Source organism: Xenopus tropicalis, chromosome 3, assembly GCF_000004195.4.
Source record: "Xenopus tropicalis strain Nigerian chromosome 3, UCB_Xtro_10.0, whole genome shotgun sequence".
In the NCBI taxonomy this organism is placed as follows: Eukaryota; Metazoa; Chordata; class Amphibia; order Anura; family Pipidae; genus Xenopus; species Xenopus tropicalis.
In genome coordinates this window covers 151,900,092-151,919,076 of record NC_030679.2, presented here as the reverse complement: position 1 = coordinate 151,919,076, position 18,985 = coordinate 151,900,092, and the positions used below count along the sequence as shown (strand labels likewise).

General features: G+C 50.9%; 1 protein-coding gene across 1 annotated transcript; it reads left to right on the top strand.

Moving 5' to 3' along the window:
* Nucleotides 1-2,529: 2,529 nt before the first annotated feature.
* Nucleotides 2,530-17,291, top strand: plscr3 (phospholipid scramblase 3; the record flags this gene model as incomplete). The annotated part of the gene is given in 10 exon segments (NM_001011298.1): nt 2,530-2,533; nt 2,536-2,767; nt 3,230-3,272; nt 5,218-5,438; nt 6,240-6,401; nt 6,706-6,867; nt 17,233-17,246; nt 17,248-17,253; nt 17,255-17,287; nt 17,289-17,291. Coding segments are annotated over 10 exon segments (880 nt in total), but the record flags the coding sequence as incomplete, so codon positions are not given.
* Between the last annotated feature and the right edge of the window lie 1,694 nt (nt 17,292-18,985).

Genomic DNA, 18,985 nt, shown 5'->3' with positions numbered 1-18,985 from the left:
GTTCGGGGAGCAGAGAGACAAATGGGGGGAGGGGAGAAGGGAAAGGGGGTTCGTGGAGCAAGAGACAAATGGGGGGAGAGGGGGAAGGGAATGGGGTTCGGGGAGCAGAGAGACAAATGGGGGGAGAGGGGAAGGGAACGGGGGTTCAGGAGTAGAGAGACAAATGGGGAGGGGAGAAGGGAAAGGCGGTCGGAGCAGAGAGACAAATGGGGGAGAGGGGAAGGAAAGGGGTTCGGGAGTAGAGAGACAAATGGGGGAGAGGGGAAGGGAAGGGTGGTTCAGGAGTAGAAGAGACAAATGGCGGGAGAGGGGAAGGAAAGGGGGTTCGGGGAGAGAGAGAAAATGGGGGGAGGGAAGGGAAAGGGGTTCGGGGAGCAGAGAGACAAATGGGGGGAGAGGGGAAGGGAAAGGGGGTTGGAATCGAGAGACAAATGGGAGAGGAAGGGAAAGGGGGTTCGGGGAGTAGAGAGACAAATAGGAGAGAGGAGAGGGAAAGGGGGTTCAGGGAGTAGAGGAGACAAATGGGGAGAGGGGAAGGGAAAGGGGGGTTCAGGAGTAAGAGAGACAAATGGGGGAGAGGGGAAGGGAAAGGGTTCGGGGAGTAGAGAGACAAAATGGGGGGAGAGGGGAAGGGAAAGGGGGTTCGGGGAGTAGAGAGACAAATGGGGGGAGAGGGGAAGGGAAAGGGGTTCGGGGAGTAGAGAGACAAATGGGGGGAGAGGGGAAGGGGAAAGGGGGTTTGGGGAATAGAGAGACAAATGGGGGGAGAGGGAAGGAAAGGGGGTGGGGAATAGAGAGACAAAATGGGGGAGAGGGGAACGGAATGGGGTTCGGGGAGTAGAGAGACAAATGGGGGAGGAAGGGAAAAGGGTTCGGGGAGTAGAGAGGACAAATGGGGGGAGAGGGGAGAAGGGGTTCAGGGAGTTAGAGAGGACCAAATGGGGCAGAGGGAAGGGAAAGGGGGTTGGAGCAGAGAGACAAATGGGGAGGGTGGAAGGGAAAGCGGTTCGGGAGCATAGAGAGAATGGAGGAAGGAGCGACAAGTAGTTGGGAGTGAGAGTGGAAGAGGGGAAGGAAAGGTGGGTTCCGGGGATTAGAGAGACAAATGGGTGGGAGAGGGAAGAAAGGGGTTCGGCGAAGTCAGAGAGACAAATGGGGGAGCAAGGAAGGGAAAGGGCGGTCGCCGGGAGTAGAGAGGACAAATGGGGGAGGGGAGAGGTAAAGGGGGTTCGGCGGAAGTAGAGAGACAAATGAAGGGGGAGGAGGGGAAGAGGTTGGGAGCAGAGAGACAATGGGATCTCTCTCTTTTTGCTTTCTTTCGGCCCAGTCACAATTCATTAGATTGCTAGCTCTGTAGGCCAGAGATCCCATGGCTGTATGTAGAAGTGATTAGGAGCAATAATATGGGAGCGGAGGTTTGAGAAGCTGCTGATTGGCCCAAATGGGTCAGGGGTTAAAGCTAAAGGGCCAGAGAGGGATAGAGGTCATCTTGAGACTCCAGTGCCAGATAGGTAGGTAGGTAGGTAGGTGGGTAGGTGGGTAGGTGCATGGGTAGGTAGGTGCATGGGTAGGTAGGTGCATGGGTAGGTAAGTTGGTGAGTAGGTAGATAGGTGGGTGGGTATGTAGGTGCATGGGTAGGTGGTTAGGTTAGTTGGTGGGTAGGTAGATAGGTGGGTGGGAAGGTTGGTTGGTAGGTAGATAGGTGGGTGGGAAGGTTGGTTGGTAGGTAGATAGGTGTGTGGGAAGGTTGGTTGGTAGGTAGATAGGTGGGTGGGAAGGTTGGTTGGTAGGTAGATAGGTGTGTGGGAAGGTTGGTTGGTAGGTAGATAGGTGTGTGGGTAGATGGCTGGGTAGGTAGGTAAGTAGGTGGGTAGATAGATGTGTAGGTATATAGGTAGGTGTGTGGGTAGGTAGGTAGGTGCATGGGTAGGTGGGTAGGTAAGTTGGTGGGTAGGTAGATAGGTGGGTGGGTAGGTTGGTTGGTGGGTAGATAGGTGTGTAGGTAGATAGGTAGTTGGCTGGGTAGGTCGGTGGGTAGGTCGATAGGTGGGTGGGTAGGTTGGTTGTTAAGTGGGTAGACCGGTGTGTAGGTAGATAGGTAGTTGGCTGGGTAGGTAGGTGGGTAGATGGGTGGGTAGGTAGGTGAGTAGATGGGTGGGTAGGTAGGTAGTTGGCTGGGTAGGTGGGTAGGTAGATGGGTGGGTAGGTAGGTGGGTAGATGGGTGGGTAGGTAAGTGGGTAGATAGGTGGGTAGGTAGATGGGTAGGTGGGTAGATGGGTAGGTAGGTGGGTGGGTAAATAGGTGGGTAGGTAGATAGGTAGGTGGGTAGGTAGGTGGGTAGGTAAGTAGATGGGTGGGTAGGTAGGTGGTAGATGGGTGGGTAGGTAGGCAGGTGGGTAGGTGGGTGGGTAAATAGGTGGGTAGGTAGATAGGTAGGTGGGTAGGTAGGTAGGGGGGCTATAACCTACAGGGCTAGGGTTACCTATGATGCCGTATAGTTCAATAGGATGAAAGTGTGTTTCTCTGTCTCCCTAGGTTACCCCTCACCCCCTGCTGGATACGCGAGCCCCCCATACCCTTCCCCCCCATACAGCGGCCCCTCTGCTCCTCCTGCCCCTGCCCCAGGTTTCCATGACTACCCCGGATCACCGCAGCACCACATGCCTGCTCCATTGCACCCACAGCCCGACCTGCCCCCTGGGGTAGCTCCTTACCTGCCTGTGAGCGGCGGAACTGCCCCCAGTGGGCTGGAATACCTCAGCCAGGTAGCACTCCCTTCGCTTGTCTCTCTCTGTCTGCGCTCTCATTCCCCGCTGGCTGTCTCTGGACTCCCTGGGAGTCTACAGATGGAGCATTTGGTGCCACTCCCTTGTGGTAAAGGTCAGCTCCATCTGTTGGACTCTCGGCCTTGCTCTCCATTGAGTTGCTCTCTCTGCTGCTTTCCTATGTGCAGTCTCATTGCCTTTGCTCCTGTCTCTTTCCTCACTCCCCTACTCTCTCACTCGACTACTCGCCTGTAATGTCTCTTGGGCTGATGGTGTCTCCTCTGTCGGGTTCCTACGTCCATATGTACGCACAATACAACTGCCAGTTATAAGGGGGCGGGGTTCCAAGGTGGTGCATGGATCAGCCAATGAATGGAAGGGGCGCGCCATGTTGTTAGACCAAGGGGTGGGCTCACGGGGCCCCGGGGCTGCGGCTCTAATGGGCCCTTCTCTGTGTTTCAGATCGATCAAATTCTAATTCATCAGAAGACGGAGGTTCTGGAGGGTAAGTAGCGCCTAGTTATTAACCCCCCATGGGGCAGGAACAGAGGGGATGTGGGGCAATTATATGCCTAGGTGCCCTTTCTCCCTGTAACAGTATTGCCGGGATCTGATTGGACATGGGAATGTCAGTAATATCACTCAGTAAAACTTTGCCCCACCTCTCAGGGGGCGGCGGCATCTTTAACATGCGAAAGAAATCTCCAATGGGAATCCCAGCTGATCTGTGTATGCAAAACAGCAGGAATTCTGGGAAAGGGGCTGTTTCAGTAGAATGAAGCTGAGGGGTCCTGTCAGGACTCCAGTTTTATTGTTGTTGTCTTTATTTCAAATAACTGCTTGGTTGCTAGGTTAATTTGAACCCTAGCAACCAGATAACGGCTAACATTCCAAACTGCAGAGCTGCCGAACAAAAAGCTAAATAATTAAACAAAAAACCCCACAAATAATAAAAAATGAAGACCAATTGCAAACTGTCTCAGAATAACTCTGTGTAGCGAGTGCTATTCTATGATAAATTGCAATTGGTCTTCGGTGTTAGAATGATTTTGCTTTTTGTGTAGGAGCTGGCTGGTTGCTAGGGTCTTGTTTACCTTAGCAACCAGGCAGTGGGTTACATGAAAGGCCGGTATATGAATAGGGGAGGGGCTGAATAGAAAGATAAGGAATAAAAAGTAACAATAACAATAAAACTGGAGCCTCACAGAGCAATAGGGTTTGGCTGCCGGGGTCAGTGACCCCCATTTGAAAGAGCTATAAAAAAAACTATAAAAGAGAAAAACAAAGACCAACTGAAAAGCTGCTTAGAATTAGCCACTCTATAACAAACTTAAGCCGGCGTTAAGTCCACATGCCCCTCCCCCCACAGGCTCCTCCCCCACAGGCTCCTCCCCCCCACAGGCTCTTCCCTTCGGCTTCCAACGCCACAACCTTCTGAGCGCAAGGGGAGCCCATTTGGGTTCAGAAGGGGAGGAGACACTCGGAACATTGATTATTTTATGCTAATGCCGTTATTAACCCTTCAGTAACCTGATTTGCATATGCAAATTCGGATTCAGAATCTTTTACGAAGGATTTGGGGTTCGGCCGAACCCACATTTGTCCCGACCTTCTCGGACTGTGTGTAAATATGTTTCACCCATGTCAAGTCCTCAGACTCCCCCACTCTCCTGCAGCCCCAGAAATAGTAAAGGGTAAGTAGGACCTTTGCTGTCTCCTACTAAACTCCGCCTCCAACTCTTTACCCCGCCATACTACATGCTCCGCCTTATGAGCCGACTCCTCCTTGTTGGAGCTGAAGCCGAGCCCCACTGTGTCATTACCGTGGAATTCATTATATACAGGGAGAGGCAGTGGGTCCTGACACCCCCGGTACCCCCTTACCCTTCCTAAAAGCAGGATAACTAAAGGCTGGGGTAGGTGGCAGCATCGTAGTGGTCAAAATTATCTCATAAATGATCTGCACTTCTGAATATAGATCCAGGCGCCACCTAGTGGCCCACGTTGCACCCAGCAGCACAATAGGGGGAGGAGCTCTGATAGGGGGATAAGAACTGGGGCAGCGGCTGCCTGAAAGCACTTCCATGCTGCTGTGCCACACAGTCTGACATTACCCATAATGCCCTCCAGGCACCTGCGATTCCTTAGCGGAGAACCGGCCGGGGCCGGGGCCACACCCACTGCGTGTACTGGCGGTTCCCCATAACCAGTAGAACAGGAATCCGACAGCCTGTGGCCGTGGGGGAGGGGCATAGCCAGACCGGCCAATAACAAGTGATGAGTGAATTTCATGGATCTGCAGCGAATTTACGCATTTCGCCATTGACAAATTTTTTCGCGGAAATTTTCTGCAATTGTTTGCGGTCACGTGAATTTTTGCAGTTTCGGCAAAGTGCGACGTATTGGCCCCTCGCTGCCGGTAACTCACCGCTCCCCCTGTTCCCCCCCAGCCGTTACCGGGTTCGAGACCTGTAACCAGTACGAGCTGCTGAGCATCATGGGAGAGAAGATCCTGTCGGTGCAGGAGAGAAGCTCGCTCTGCGCCCGGTGCTGCTGCGGATCCCTCCGCCCCCTCACCCTGCAGCTCTGCGACCCCTCCGGCCGGGAACTCATTCACTTCATCCGTCCCCTCAAATGTACCAGCTGCTGCTTCCCATGCTGCCTGCAGGAGGTATGTGCCCCCCGATACTTACCCCCATACTGATACTTACCCCCACCCACCCCCATACTGCTACTTACCCCCACCCGTCCCCTCAAATGTACCAGCTGCTGCTTCCCATGCTGCCTGCAGGAGGTATGTGCCCCCCGATACTTACCCCCCATACTGATACTTACCCCCACCCACCCCCATACTGCTACTTACCCCCACCCGTCCCCTCAAATGTACCAGCTGCTGCTTCCCATGCTGCCTGCAGGAGGTATGTGCCCCCCGATACTTACCCCCATACTGATACTTACCCCCACCCACCCCCATACTGCTACTTACCCCCACCCGTCCCCTCAAATGTACCAGCTGCTGCTTCCCATGCTGCCTGCAGGAGGTATGTGCCCCCGATACTTACCCCCATACTGATACTTACCCCCCCATACTGATACTTACCCCCCCATACTGATACTTACCCCCCCATACTGATACTTACCCCCACCCACCCCCATACTGCTACTTACCCCCACTCACCCCCATACTGCTACTTACCCCCCACTCACCCCTATACTGCTACTTACCCCCACACCCCCATACTGCTACTTACCTCCCACCCCCATACTGCTACTTACCCCCCACCCCCATACTGCACTACTGCTACTTACCCCACCCACCCCCATACTGTTGCTATTGCTACTTACCCCCACCCACCCCCATACTGTTCTTCTTACCCCCCCATACTGCTACTTACCCCCCCATACTGCGCTACTGCCTATGTTGCTGCTGTATTGGCTTGTCATGTTGCTGCTCGTTCCCTCTCTCCCCCAGCTGGAGGTGCAGAGCCCCCCGGGACACACAGTGGGGTACGTGGTTCAGTCGTGGCACCCCTTTATCCCCAAATACTCTCTCCTCACGGAGACCCGGGAGCCGGTGCTGAAGGTTGTGGGACCCTGTATCATGTCGAGCTGCTGCGGCGACATCGACTTCCAGGTACGAGCCAATCAGAGCCCTCCAACCCCCCCGAACCCCGACTTCTTCTCTGTGCTTTGGCTCCCCTACACCCCCTCCTGTCACCACTCTTTCCTGTCTGTCTCTCCCCTGTCTGTCTCTCCCCTGTCTGTCTGTCTGTCTCTCCCCTGTCTGTCTGTCTCTCCCCTGTATGTCTCTCCCCTGTCTGTCTGTCTCTCCCCTGTCTGTCTCTCTGACCAGCACTCCCCTCTCCTTCCTGCCCCCCAGCGCTCTCATGTTACCCTCTTCCTCCCCCCATATTAACCCCTCGGTCTCTGCCATGCAGGTGAAGCCCCTGTGTGAGTCTCGCAGCGTGGGGCGGATCAGTAAGCACTGGGGCGGGTTGGCCAAGGAAATCTTCACCGACGCCGATAACTTTGGTATCCAGTTCCCCAAAGATATTGATGTTAAAATGAAAGCAGTGTTACTGGGAGCGTGCTTCCTACTGGTGAGTATCCTCAGGGCTCCTCGTGGGAGGTGCTAGTGACACTCTCAGGGCTCCGCGTGGGAGGTGCTAGTGACTCTCTCAGGGCTCCGCGTGGGAGGTGCTAGTGACACTCTCAGGGCTCCGCGTGGGAGGTGCTAGTGACTCTCTCAGGGCTCCGCGTGGGAGGTGCTAGTGACACTCTCAGGGCTCCGCGTGGGAGGTGCTAGTGACACTCTCAGGGCTCCGCGTGGGGAGTGCTAGTGACTCTCTCAGGGCTCCGCGTGGAGGTGCTAGTGACACTCTCAGGGCTCCGCGTGGGAGGTGCTAGTGACACTCTCAGGGCTCCGCGTGGGAGGTGCTAGTGACACTCTCAGGGCTCCGCGTGGGAGGTGCTAGTGACACTCTCAGGGCTCTGCGTGGGAGGTGCTAGTGACACTCTCTCAGGGCTCCGCGTGGGAGGTGCTAGTGACACTCTCAGGGCTCCGCGTGGGAGGTGCTAGTGACACTCTCTCAGGGCTCCGCGTGGGAGGTGCTAGTGACACTCTCTCAGGGCTCCGCGTGGGAGGTGCTAATGACACTCTCTCGGGGCTCTGCGTTGGAGGTGCTAGTGACACCCTCTTGTGGCTCCGTGTGGGAGGTGCTACTGACATTCTCTCAGGGCTCCGCGTGGGAGGTGCTAGTGACACTCTCAGGGCTCCGCGTGGGAGGTGCTAGTGACACTCTCAGGGCTCCGCGTGGGAGGTGCTAGTGACACCCTCTCGGGGCTCTGCGTGGGAGGTGCTAGTGACACTCTCTCAGGGCTCTGCGTGGGAGGTGCTAGTGACACTCTCAGGGGAGTCAAGACTGTTTGGAGATAGAGTCGCTTAAGTGACACTGGGCACTCAGAAGGACTCTCGCGTTGGTGTGAAGAGGATGACTATGTGGAACAACTTCATCAGGGGCTTTGGCTAAAATTTGCCTGCCTTGGTGTAGAGGTTATGTCTTGATGTTACTATAAGCTTCCGCGAACTTCAGGATGTCGACTATGAGGGGGCTCGCTAAGGGAGAGAGTTGCCATGATGTGACACTTTCTCTGCCATTAGAGTGCTTAGACCCAGAGTATGGGATGGTGCTTAGGTGCAATCGAGCCTCCGGGCTTTATTTTCGCTGTGGCTCTCACGAGTCTCTTGTTCAGAGGCGGCCACTAGTTCGTTGGAGGAGAGTACTGATGATGGCTATCTGACTACATTTCTCAGGTACAGGCGATTAGCTCCAGAATTAAAGTGGCGCGAGGTGTGTCCGAGGGTCACCCCTCAGGGTCCTTTCTCGCTGCGTTGGTAAGTGGGCTGCTAGTCGACGGAGACTAAACATGCTGAAACGCAGAGCTGACAGACATTGCGCAGAGGTGCTAATGTCGACTATTTCTTCACACAGCGTGAGTGCACTCCTTCTCTTCACGGAGGAGCGTGTGTTCTGATCGTGGGAGGATATAACAGGGTTGAGAAGCTTACCAGAATTAGATTAACATAGTTACATAAGGCGCTTGAATTATGAATTAGACCGCGTCGTGTCCACTGAGAGCAGTTCAAACCCATCCGAGAGTTGAGACCTGCAGCCAGCGAGCGTAGAACACATTCCAAGCACTCTCGCCGGCCTTTATGGTCTATTACTGGCTAGGTATCCTATCTACACTATATCCTCAGATTAAACGTGAATATATTTTTGCATTTCCCTTCTTTATACACCATACGCTAGATCTGCCAACTGTAGGATATTAGTGATGGTCTTTACAATAGACACTATGCGCATTCTTATCTTATCATAGAGATAGGACTCCAAGAATCTCAGTGTGCTCAGGCTCTCACTTTATCAGAGGCAGGTATTAGCAAAAGAGAGGGTACTGTCGACTCTAAACCTATTAAATAAGCAGGCATAATTTTATGGCAAGTGGAGCATTCACATGTATACTCTCAAGGCGCGATCAACTTGCTGCGCTCCTATCTTGGGAATGGGAATTGCCTAAGTGTATAGGCCCTATCCACCATACCACAAACATCTGTGCAAAGGACAAAGTTGATGCGATATTTCCATCACAATCTACAACATTCTGCTTTAAATTGGCTTTCTTTTCGAACAAAATAATTATTTTTTTCACCCCCTCTTACTTCGCACATGTCTCACTCTATATTTTGTTAGATAAACCATACGCTACACTGTCTTTCAAATATAGAAGACCTCTCTATATTCTAGACACAGTGTAATCACTATAAGCGGGGCCTCTGGGAGAGGTCGTAGGATTATTGTTTTTACTCTGGGCTAAAAAAAATGTCTAAGCTACCTTCTACAACCACATTACTAGTGCTCTACTGACATTCGCGGTCCTCATGTATATGTAAGTTAATGAGTAAGAGTACTAATATGTCCTCACTTATGTGGTTGAAATAAGTTGTGAGAAGTGCTGAGCCCCAATTCATTCGGGTAATGTTTTTTCAGCAATGCCGCACCTCTTTTCCTAAGTAGAGATAATACGCATCCATAACCCTCGTGATCAGTCTCCCACCAATCTCATACTCGAACTTATAAAACACACCGTATCTCTCATCCCCCTTAACCCAGTTTAGCCTGTGTCAGTCTCGTGCATCATATATGACAACAGAAGCTCATTAATATCCAGATCACTATAAGTGGCTGGCGCCTCGCAACCAACCTAGCAGCTAGAGCATTGACTCACTGTTCAACCATATAGATGTTTTGCGCTCTTAAACAGCGCCTCGATCCAGTTACACATGATATTGACTGCCCGCCATGCACTTGATCTCTATTAGCTGGTGAGGCGTTAAAGGCGACCCTTCATATTATGAGAAGGAGGCGGAGAGTATTGTTCTGCCATCCACATTGATTTTCATATGCCCAGATATAATTGTACATCTAAAACTGTAGTTGAAAGATTATCAATGACTACTTCTTGATTTTAAGACTCTATGTAGTCTATGCCACATGAATTGACACTGCCTATTTTATATTGTAGATATTATTAAGACATACACTGTATCAATAAAACCCCAGATCCTTCTCCATTTATAGGATCCGCAATCGTCGGACTCTTAGGCTGCTTCTCACTTAACAAGTGTATGTACCTATGTATTGACGAGTCTAATATTTAATATTTTTTTCTCCATAATATGAGTCGCATACTTTTCGCATACTCAGATATACATTGAAACACCTTGGAGATTGCAGCTGTGACTGCCAGTTCCAGTGACATATCGCTGACTGGCTCAAAGACGGCTTCTACTGATCCTGCATGGATTGCGAACTAGTAAGAAATAGTCTCTCTACTCGCACATATTGGCTCAAGAGTGATAGCAGAATGACAATAGAATGAGAGCTAGTACTAATGACGTATGTATAATCTCTGAAAATGACCTCGGGCTCCTTACACTAGGGCACTCTTAACATACACATCGGACCGCGTTATACAGTATCTGACAGTGAACGAAAACGCTGGCACATCAAGGATGGTAGCCCAGCTGGTCGACGGTAGGGACATAGTACACTCACTTATATATGCGTGACAATGAACTGTTAGGCTCATTTCCCCTGTCCACTTACTCTCTCTATAGATAGCTCTACGTATCTCCTATTCAGCTCAGTTAGCATGTCTAAAGCCTCGCCCACATAGAACTAACTATTTGGAGGGTGTCTCCTACAGCTCTAGCCAATATTCCTTATTGATCATCTACTTCTGTGAGGTACTGTATCAAACGCTTTAGCAAAGTCCAAGTAGATGACATCAACTGCCATTTCCAGATCAAGGTTCTACTCACTCTCTCAAAAAGGCAACTAAATTAGTCTGGCAAGATCTGTTACGCATACTAACCTTATTGTGTGGCCCACAAGATACTATATTATAGATGTAATATGTGAGTAAAATCGCTGCTATACTGATGTTTCACTTCCTATCTAACTCTATTATCTCTAGTTCAATATCCTGCTCTTTCAAATTACCACGTGCAGGGAATGCTACACATCTTTCCGCTGTACTCACACGTTCAGGTCAGATCACTACTGGTCAAGAGACCTGTGAGTGAGACGCTCTGCTCTCATCGAGTGCTCCGATGAAGGTATCTTATCGCTCTAACTGTCTTAAATGTAAGCCGCGAGTATCCCCTCTGTAAGCAATGTCCCTCTATTGATATTAAGCAAATTACTCACCGCCATTTGACTGACTCTTCGAGAGCACTCACTATGCTCTATGTACTCGCTTTTCTAATACACTCGCCACGGTTGGCATTAAAATAAGTGCTGAGGGTTTCGAGCAATCTCACATCATGGGAGCCGCTCAGAGCTTTGTCACGGTAATTAATTATCATGTGAAATATGTCTCTAGGGCACTGAATTCACATCATGCATCGGTTCAACACTTGAGACTAGTGAATTGAGATTTAGAGTGCACTCTCATTATCTTCCGTGCTAACACGGTCTCTGCTTTATTTAGATTACGTGGCACTTAGGTGTTAGACCACGGCACCGTGCACCACCTAATTGTTGCGTTTACGCGCCCTTTGCACATAGCCTAATTTACTAGAGACACTCCGAGGTCATAGTAGTCACCCAATTAGGCAGGAGCGTAGTGAGCTACTCGCGCACTCTCCACTTTGATATTATTCGTATATTGAAGCACTCGAAAACGGCAGAGACATGTCAAAAGATATCTATTCCAAGTACTTGGATGTTCTTCTCTTCTTCACTGTGAGTTTCATTCCAAGAACAGACAGTACCCACTCTTTTCTCTGTATAAATATGATATTGCCAGAGAGAGATAAATAACATATGGTCGAACCCACGCCTTTCGTCTTGTCGCCTCTCTACTTGTTTTTAAGCTTAGTGTAGATCGAGGCCAACGGTCGCAGATATGTCAATTTTCTATAAGAACAAAAAATATATTTTGGATATCGTTTGATGGACTGACTCGAAAGATCGCACGACACTACCAGCCAAGAGAGCATCCGGCGTATGTCTCTTCACTAACCTGTGATAGGCTCAATTGCTCGCTCATTGAGATAGCTGTTACTATTGCTGCTTATTTTCTAATATATTGGAGTCATTCTGCATTAGCACAGTACAACTGTACCATGATGAGATCAACGACGCAAAACAACATGCTGAGCCCATGAAGCCTTAAAGACTGTAGAGAATCGTAAGGTGATCCCTCAAAGTCACAGCGTTTTACTTTCACTGTTATCGCAACATCAAGCCAGCGCCCATTTTCCAAATCTACTATAACTAGTAGATAAGATAGTAGACGAGTGCGCACTCTGAGCAATGAGGCATAGGGTCTCTCGCTAACTATGCGCTCGATTGCTCCTGTACTACACTGTGTCTTGAAGTAGGGATATGAATCTTGAAAGTCAGTAATACAACTTCTAGCACAAAGCAATGAGTTTTAGAAGAATTGTTTTGGACCGGAAATTTATACTTCTGTGCATCTATATCGGCCACCATGAGAGAAGTCATCTTTCCACACAGCTATTGACAGCTCTGTATGGCAAGACGTATGGCTTTAAATACACATAAAGGACAAATGGCTCAGAGTCGCGTCTAATATAAGGACTAGACTTTGTTTGGTTATCATCTCCAGAGAAATGCCAACCACGCCTTATAAGAGCTTGACTCTGCAGACGATTCATCCCTCATAAGGAGACACCATCGTGGTCACTGTTCCCCAGGAGCATAAGCCTCCCCAGCCCAACTCTATCAGAGGATCCGTTAGATGAGATGAGATATGTGCAAGAATGAGGGCACGGTAGAGCAAGGTCAACTCCAGACGGTCCCAAAATAGCGCCATTCCTAGTGGGTTCTTGAACCTGCATGAATAACTTCACAAAGTATGCTCAGTCTGGATGGCGTAGATCCAGTATGGAGTGAATCACTACGGGTCATAGCTTTTTCCGGTGACTTAGCCACCCATTACCCCAGTCAATAGTGACACTCTCTCAGGGCTCCGCGTGGGAGGTGCTAGTGACACACTCTCAGGGCTCCGCGTGGGAGGTGCTAGTGACACTCTCAGGGCTTCCTCCGCATGGGGAGCTCAGAGCGCAGAGTGCTTGCATAGTATGACACTATGGACGGGCATAGGTCTCTTTCAAAGTCGGGTCGGGTCTCTCGCGGTGGGAGGTGCGTAGTGAGCACTGGGCGACTCTCAGGCATTCCAGTGCGGTAGCGCGCAGGGTTGCTAAGTGAGCACTCTAGTCAGCGCGGTACCTTGCGCTGAGAGAGATGGCTTAATCGCACACTGCCTCTCTCAGGGGCTTCATGCGCGTGGGAGGTGCTGAGTGACACTTCTCAGGGCTCCGCGTGGGAGGTGCCTAGTGACACCTCTCAGGGCTTCTGCGTGGGAGGTGTAGTGACACTCTCTCAGGCTCTGCGTGGGAGGTGCTAGTGACCCCTCTCGGGGCTCTGCGTGGAGGTGCTAGTGGACACTCTCGGGGCAAGTCGGGGGTCAGGGCCCGGGTTTCCCGGAAGTTGCCCCCATCTCCACGCGGGCTGCATTAGCTGCCGATCGGTCGCAAGGCCGTGACGTGGAGTGCTGGTACCGCTAGCGTACATACGCTACTCCTCGGGTCACAGGCGTCGTTGATGTGGGAGAGCTCGCTTGTGTGTAAGTGAGTCCTCATCTCCACGCAGGCCTCTCGACCCATCTTGCGAGTGAGGGAGGGCTAAGTGAGAAACCAATCTCCACGCGCTCGTGATATTGAGAGACTCGCGGTGTGAGAGGTGCTTAGTGATCACTTTGGTCTTTCATTCTCTTCAGCTGGCTCTTGTGAGTTGTATGGAAGGGTGCTAGTGACACTCCTTCAGGGCTCTGACGCTAGGTGTAAGGATGCTAGTGGAGATGCTGTGGTCGCTCTGCCTCACGATGAAGCTTACCGAGTGTTTCCGGAGAGTGTGAGTTTGACACTCGACTCTTAGGGGCTGATTGACGTTGTGGAGGTGTCTCTAGAAGACAGCACTGTCAGGGTCTTTCGCAAGAGGTGGTTGATGGGGGCAAGTAGACAGCTGAACTCACAAATCCTACACACTCGGGAGCGCGCCTGCGAATGGGAGGCTGTCGTCAACTGACTTATGCGTACAACTCACCTCGGGGCACATCAGTCGTCGAGGATGGTAGGCCAGATATAAGTGTTGAACCCCGTCGTGCTCTGTGCCGCTCTAAATTGGGCTTCAGAGTGACCTTGAGTGAGTAAATGAGAGAAGGATGACGCTACACTGAATCGATACATGAGACTGCTCTCATGCGCCTCTTCAACTTGCACGTGGGAGGTGCCATAGCTCTGAGTCTCTTCACATAGGGCGATAATAACCGCATGTGGGTCATGGCTGACTTAAGAAGAGTACTTCTCTCTTCTAGGAGCTCCGCCAGGGAAGAGTGAGCTGTCTAGTTTGATCACCTTTTTAGTTGTCACATATCTGGGCTCTGGTCGTTGCGGTTGTGGCCGAAGAGATTGCTAAGAGAGATCACTCACTCTGTTGCCTCAGAGTTCTGGAGGCTGCTCTCGTCGGGAGGGTAGGCTAGTCCGCGCGATACATCTCAGCGCACTACGCAGACGTGGGAGCGTTCTGAGCTAGTCGTACCCATCACTCTCCTCAGGGCACTGTCTAGCTTGGAGGACGGTGCAAGAGGTCGAACAACTTGGGCACTCTTTGCTTACTATTGAGTTGCTGATTCTGGGACGCTATCTGGGGGACGCTCGTCGCGTAGAGAGGTCGTTCTACGCTGCGCCCTTTTCCGTTGCTCTCTTCGGGGCTCGCTGCTGCGCGCTGAGGTTCGGGGCCTAGTGACCTCTCTCAGGCTGGTCGCGCGTGGGAGTGAAGGCATGGGGAAATGAGTGATCAACGCTCATCATTGCGGCTAGCCTGGCGCTGAGGAGGTGCAGTGTGACAGCTGTATATCTCGCAGACTCTAGGCTCACGCGGCAGATGGGTGCTACGCATTAGGTTTGGTACACTCTCAGGGACTTCCGCCGGTAAGGTGTAGAGAATGCTATGATCGTCAGCTCTCTAGTCCGCGGCGTCGTGACAGTGGGAGTGTTGTCTCAAAAGTGTAAAACTATCTCTCACAAATGCGCCTATTGCCTCGCTGCTGGCGAGTAGAGAGGACTTAATTGCTAGAGCACTCTCCCGCATCGCCTGAGTGGGTGCGTAGAAGTTAGGAAGGCTGTGCTAGTTCAGATTTACTACTATGACTCGGTATCCTTAGGGCTCTGGAGGTTCTTTGTTCGGAGAGGTGCAGAGCTCGCAGCAAGTCCACAGTCTGAGTAGTGTCCGAGGGAAGGACAAGACAAGGTCTGCATTCCCGCGTGGGAGCGCTCGCCTCACATGTAGATAAATATGTGTGTGTCATCCAGACATGCAGATAATATATATTGAGCTCATCAGCGTGGTCTAGGAGGGCTGCAGTGGTGGGTAGTGGTTTGTGTCTGTTGACACACTTACTCTTGGTATGAGCCAAGTGTGAGGTAGAGTTGCTCGCTTCGACAGCTGCCGAAATTATGGAGCCATGGCTCTTGGCTTCACAGGAGTCCTCTCGCTTACTCGCGATGGGCAGGAGACCTTAGTGTACCGGAGTTGGGCACTACGGGACATGGTAACGTTGAGCTGTAGGTGTCTTTTAGTTTTGACATCTCCCCTCAGCGGCTCCGCGTTGTGTGATGCTCGTCCAGAGTCAGACTACGCTTGGGCAATTAATCTCATACAGTGGCTGGCTCTAGTCGCAGATGTGTTGGTTGCTTAGGGACAAATCCCGTTTCGGGTCGGGGCTTATAGCTGCGTGTAAGGTACTTGCTTAGTGAATAATAATATCACTTCACTTAAGTCGGGAGCTCTCAGTCTCTACTGCTGTATGGAGAAGTGGTATAGCTTTGAGTGATCAGCTCCCTCAGGGCTACGCCCGAGACGCGCAGGTGTACGGTGCAACTAGTCCATCTGAGGTTGGAGCTAATCTCGTCTGTGGGAGTGTGCTGAAGCTGGAGTGACTCCCTGGTTTCGGGGGGAAAGAGATATACTGCGTGGGACGCGTGCTAATGTGTACAGGGTACCTCTCGGGGCTACTGCGTGGGAGGTGCTAGTGACACTCTCTCAGGGCTCTGCGTGGGAAGATGTGTCTTAAAGATGACAGCTCCCAGGTCAGCGCGATGTGCAGCGATTGAGAGGTGTCTTACAGTGGGTGTAAGAACTCTCTCGGGTCTTGCCGGTGGGAGGTGCTAGTGACACTCTCTCGGGGCTTCGAGGCGTAATGGGAGAAAAGCTAGTACTACGTTGACACTGCTCACTCATTGAGGACGGCTACTGTGTCTCTTCGTCGATGGATGTTTAGTTGACACTATGTGTATACCTCTCTCAGGGTCGCGCGTGGGTGTTAGGTTTCTAGAAATTACTCAACAAACTCCTCTCAGGAGTGGTCTTGACTGATTGAGGCATAGATAGGTGCTACACAGTTGCACAAATCTGACTCTTTCAGTAGCTCACTGATCGTTGGGGATGGTTTTGCGGAGTGAAGAAGCTCTCCAAGCGGACATCTGACCTGGTGGAGAGGTTTGCTTAGTGACTATCTCTCTCTACATATCAGGGCTCGGTCGCGGGTGTGTGAGAGTGCCTGCTATAGTGATCAATCGCTTCGCATGGGCTTGTCCGCGTGTGGCGGAGGTGACGTAGCCGAGACCAAGACTAGGAGCTCCAGCAGAGCTGGACATCCGCGCAGGTGTGAGGGAGGACACATTAGTAGTACACCTTTCACCTGCTTGATCAGGAGCTCTTGCGTTTGGGAGGTGGTCTTACTTGTAGATACACTCCACTCTAGGGAGACTATCTCGCGGAGTAGGCTAGCTTAGTTAGATCATGATGGTACTTCACTCACAGTTGAGACTCCGCGGCTGGGAGGGCATGATATGACTTGCTAAAGAGTGACCACTTCACCTCAGGGCATACAATTCCTTTTGTTTACGCTCCTGTGAGTGGGAGGTTGTGGGATCTTGATTATTAACATCTCAGAAGTAGGGTTCTTTCTCGGGTGCTCGCATAGTGACACTCTCTTGCGTGTGTGTTCTGCGATTGTGTTGTATGGTTTGTCTATTTTATCTTTCGATAGTATAACCGGAAATTTTCATCAGGGGCCAGACAGGCTTGAGTGTGTTTTGCGGGTCTGTATGCCTTACACTTAAAAGAGAGACCAGACAAGAAACCTGGGTCAGAAGATCGAGTAGGGAATAACAAAGGGTGTGATCAGCTCATCAAAGTTGTGGGGAGATAGATAGACATGTGATACTTGAGGCCTGGGATGTGGTCTCACCACACCCACAACTTACTCAAATGTGACCCGAGAGTATAGGTTCTAATGAGTGTGTGCAGGATTAGGTCTTGTACTTTCGAAGAGATCCGAGCTGCAGTCTCGGACACGTCACTCTAGTTACCTCACCATGCTGATTACAGCACTATTGCAATATTGAAGATGATTGGAACTCCTCTCGATGATCCTAAGATTAGTACTATCTTAGTCGCACCTTAGAGCGCTTGTTGACACTTCATTTCTAAGAGTGCCTGATACTTAAAATGTGCCTGGCGCCGAGTATTCATTCACCTGATCTGGCTACCTAGTTAGTCATGTCAGCAGGGACTACTTGGACTCAAAGGTTTACATGGTCGTCTAGTCACAGTATTAACTCCACATGTTACCTATATGATCTTGACTATTATCTGAAACAGATTGAAATTGACATGAAGCATTGACATATCACAAGAGTCATCGGTGATACTCGTCTGTATGTACTCTTGCGTAGATGGCTCACACTAGAGTCTTAACTTGGAATTCTGTACTCTCTGGGACTGACATGGACTGGCTCATTCTATACTTACGCCCCTTTCAGGTCTTAGTTCTCCCCCAAGCAGTTGGGTCTTACATCATACGCGCCATCCGCCAAGCCAGAGAATGCTAGACGGATGGTGTCATTATTACTGAGAGACGCTCAAGAGAGAACGTTCTCTCCGTCATGCTAATCGGGTATTTTTACTCATCTAAGGGGCAACAAAGGTGACCGGCGAGACGGGCAATACAAAGCGCACACGAGAGTGGCTCATCTATAGGAGAATGACCTCCAGGTGATTGGTACTTGTCACGTGGGACTTAGTGAAGGAGACTCCTGTATACTGTAGTCAGTTAAGATGGAGGAAGAAACTTCAGTCACAGGGGGCGAGGACACAAGCCACCCAGCGTAGTGTGACGATCTCTTAGCCCATGTTTGGCGCAAGATTGGGAGGGCCAACATGGGAGGGTGCAAGAACTAGGGGGGCTCGCATCCCATCAACTCCCACGTCATGGCCCCCGCACCCTCCCGTCGCAAGCCTGTCAAACTCAGATCAGGCTATCTAACCCTCAAGTGCTTGTGGGAGTGGAGGGGGCTCCCACGTCGTGCGGGGATGAGATCAGAGCGTGTAACGGTACATGCGGACAAAGGGCCCATTAGGGAGGAGCAGGACACTCTGAGAACAGTGTTTCTGCAACCGTGTGTTAGTCAGAGAGACCGTGGAAAGCAAGAGCGTTCCAGTGGAGTCGCGCGCTCAGATGTCGTTAGTTATGGAGAGAAACTTGGCAGTCTCCCATGCTCGTTGACGTGAGTTAAATGCAGAGCACGGAGTGACAAGCGCGGGTACTATACGACCAAGATGGGAGGCCAGGGTGACAGCTCGCATGGCAGACTTGGGTCGCGACTATAATGACGCGTCATGTACTTATGTGTGTAGGCTCACCACTTCGTATTTTGGCATTCTTTTCACAGTCTAATGGCTGCTGGGGTCTGTTAAACTGTAACCCTAACAAAGGCTCACAAGTCGGGACCATGTACTCTGCAAGGTCGACCAAAACAATCAACTAAATCGTTGTTAAATAACTTAGTGTTTATGAAAGACCTGGAGTGCTTGTATCTGATTGTATAAAAATAAAATGACTCTATTATTTACAAGACAGCGTACATCACTGCCGAACATCCCCGGCCTCTTAGATATCCTTACAATCTCTCAATGTACCAAATTGCGAGCAACGGCAGCATTCTTTATTCACGGTTGGGGGCATTTTATATAGTGTGTTAGCCCAAACAATCTCCAGGGG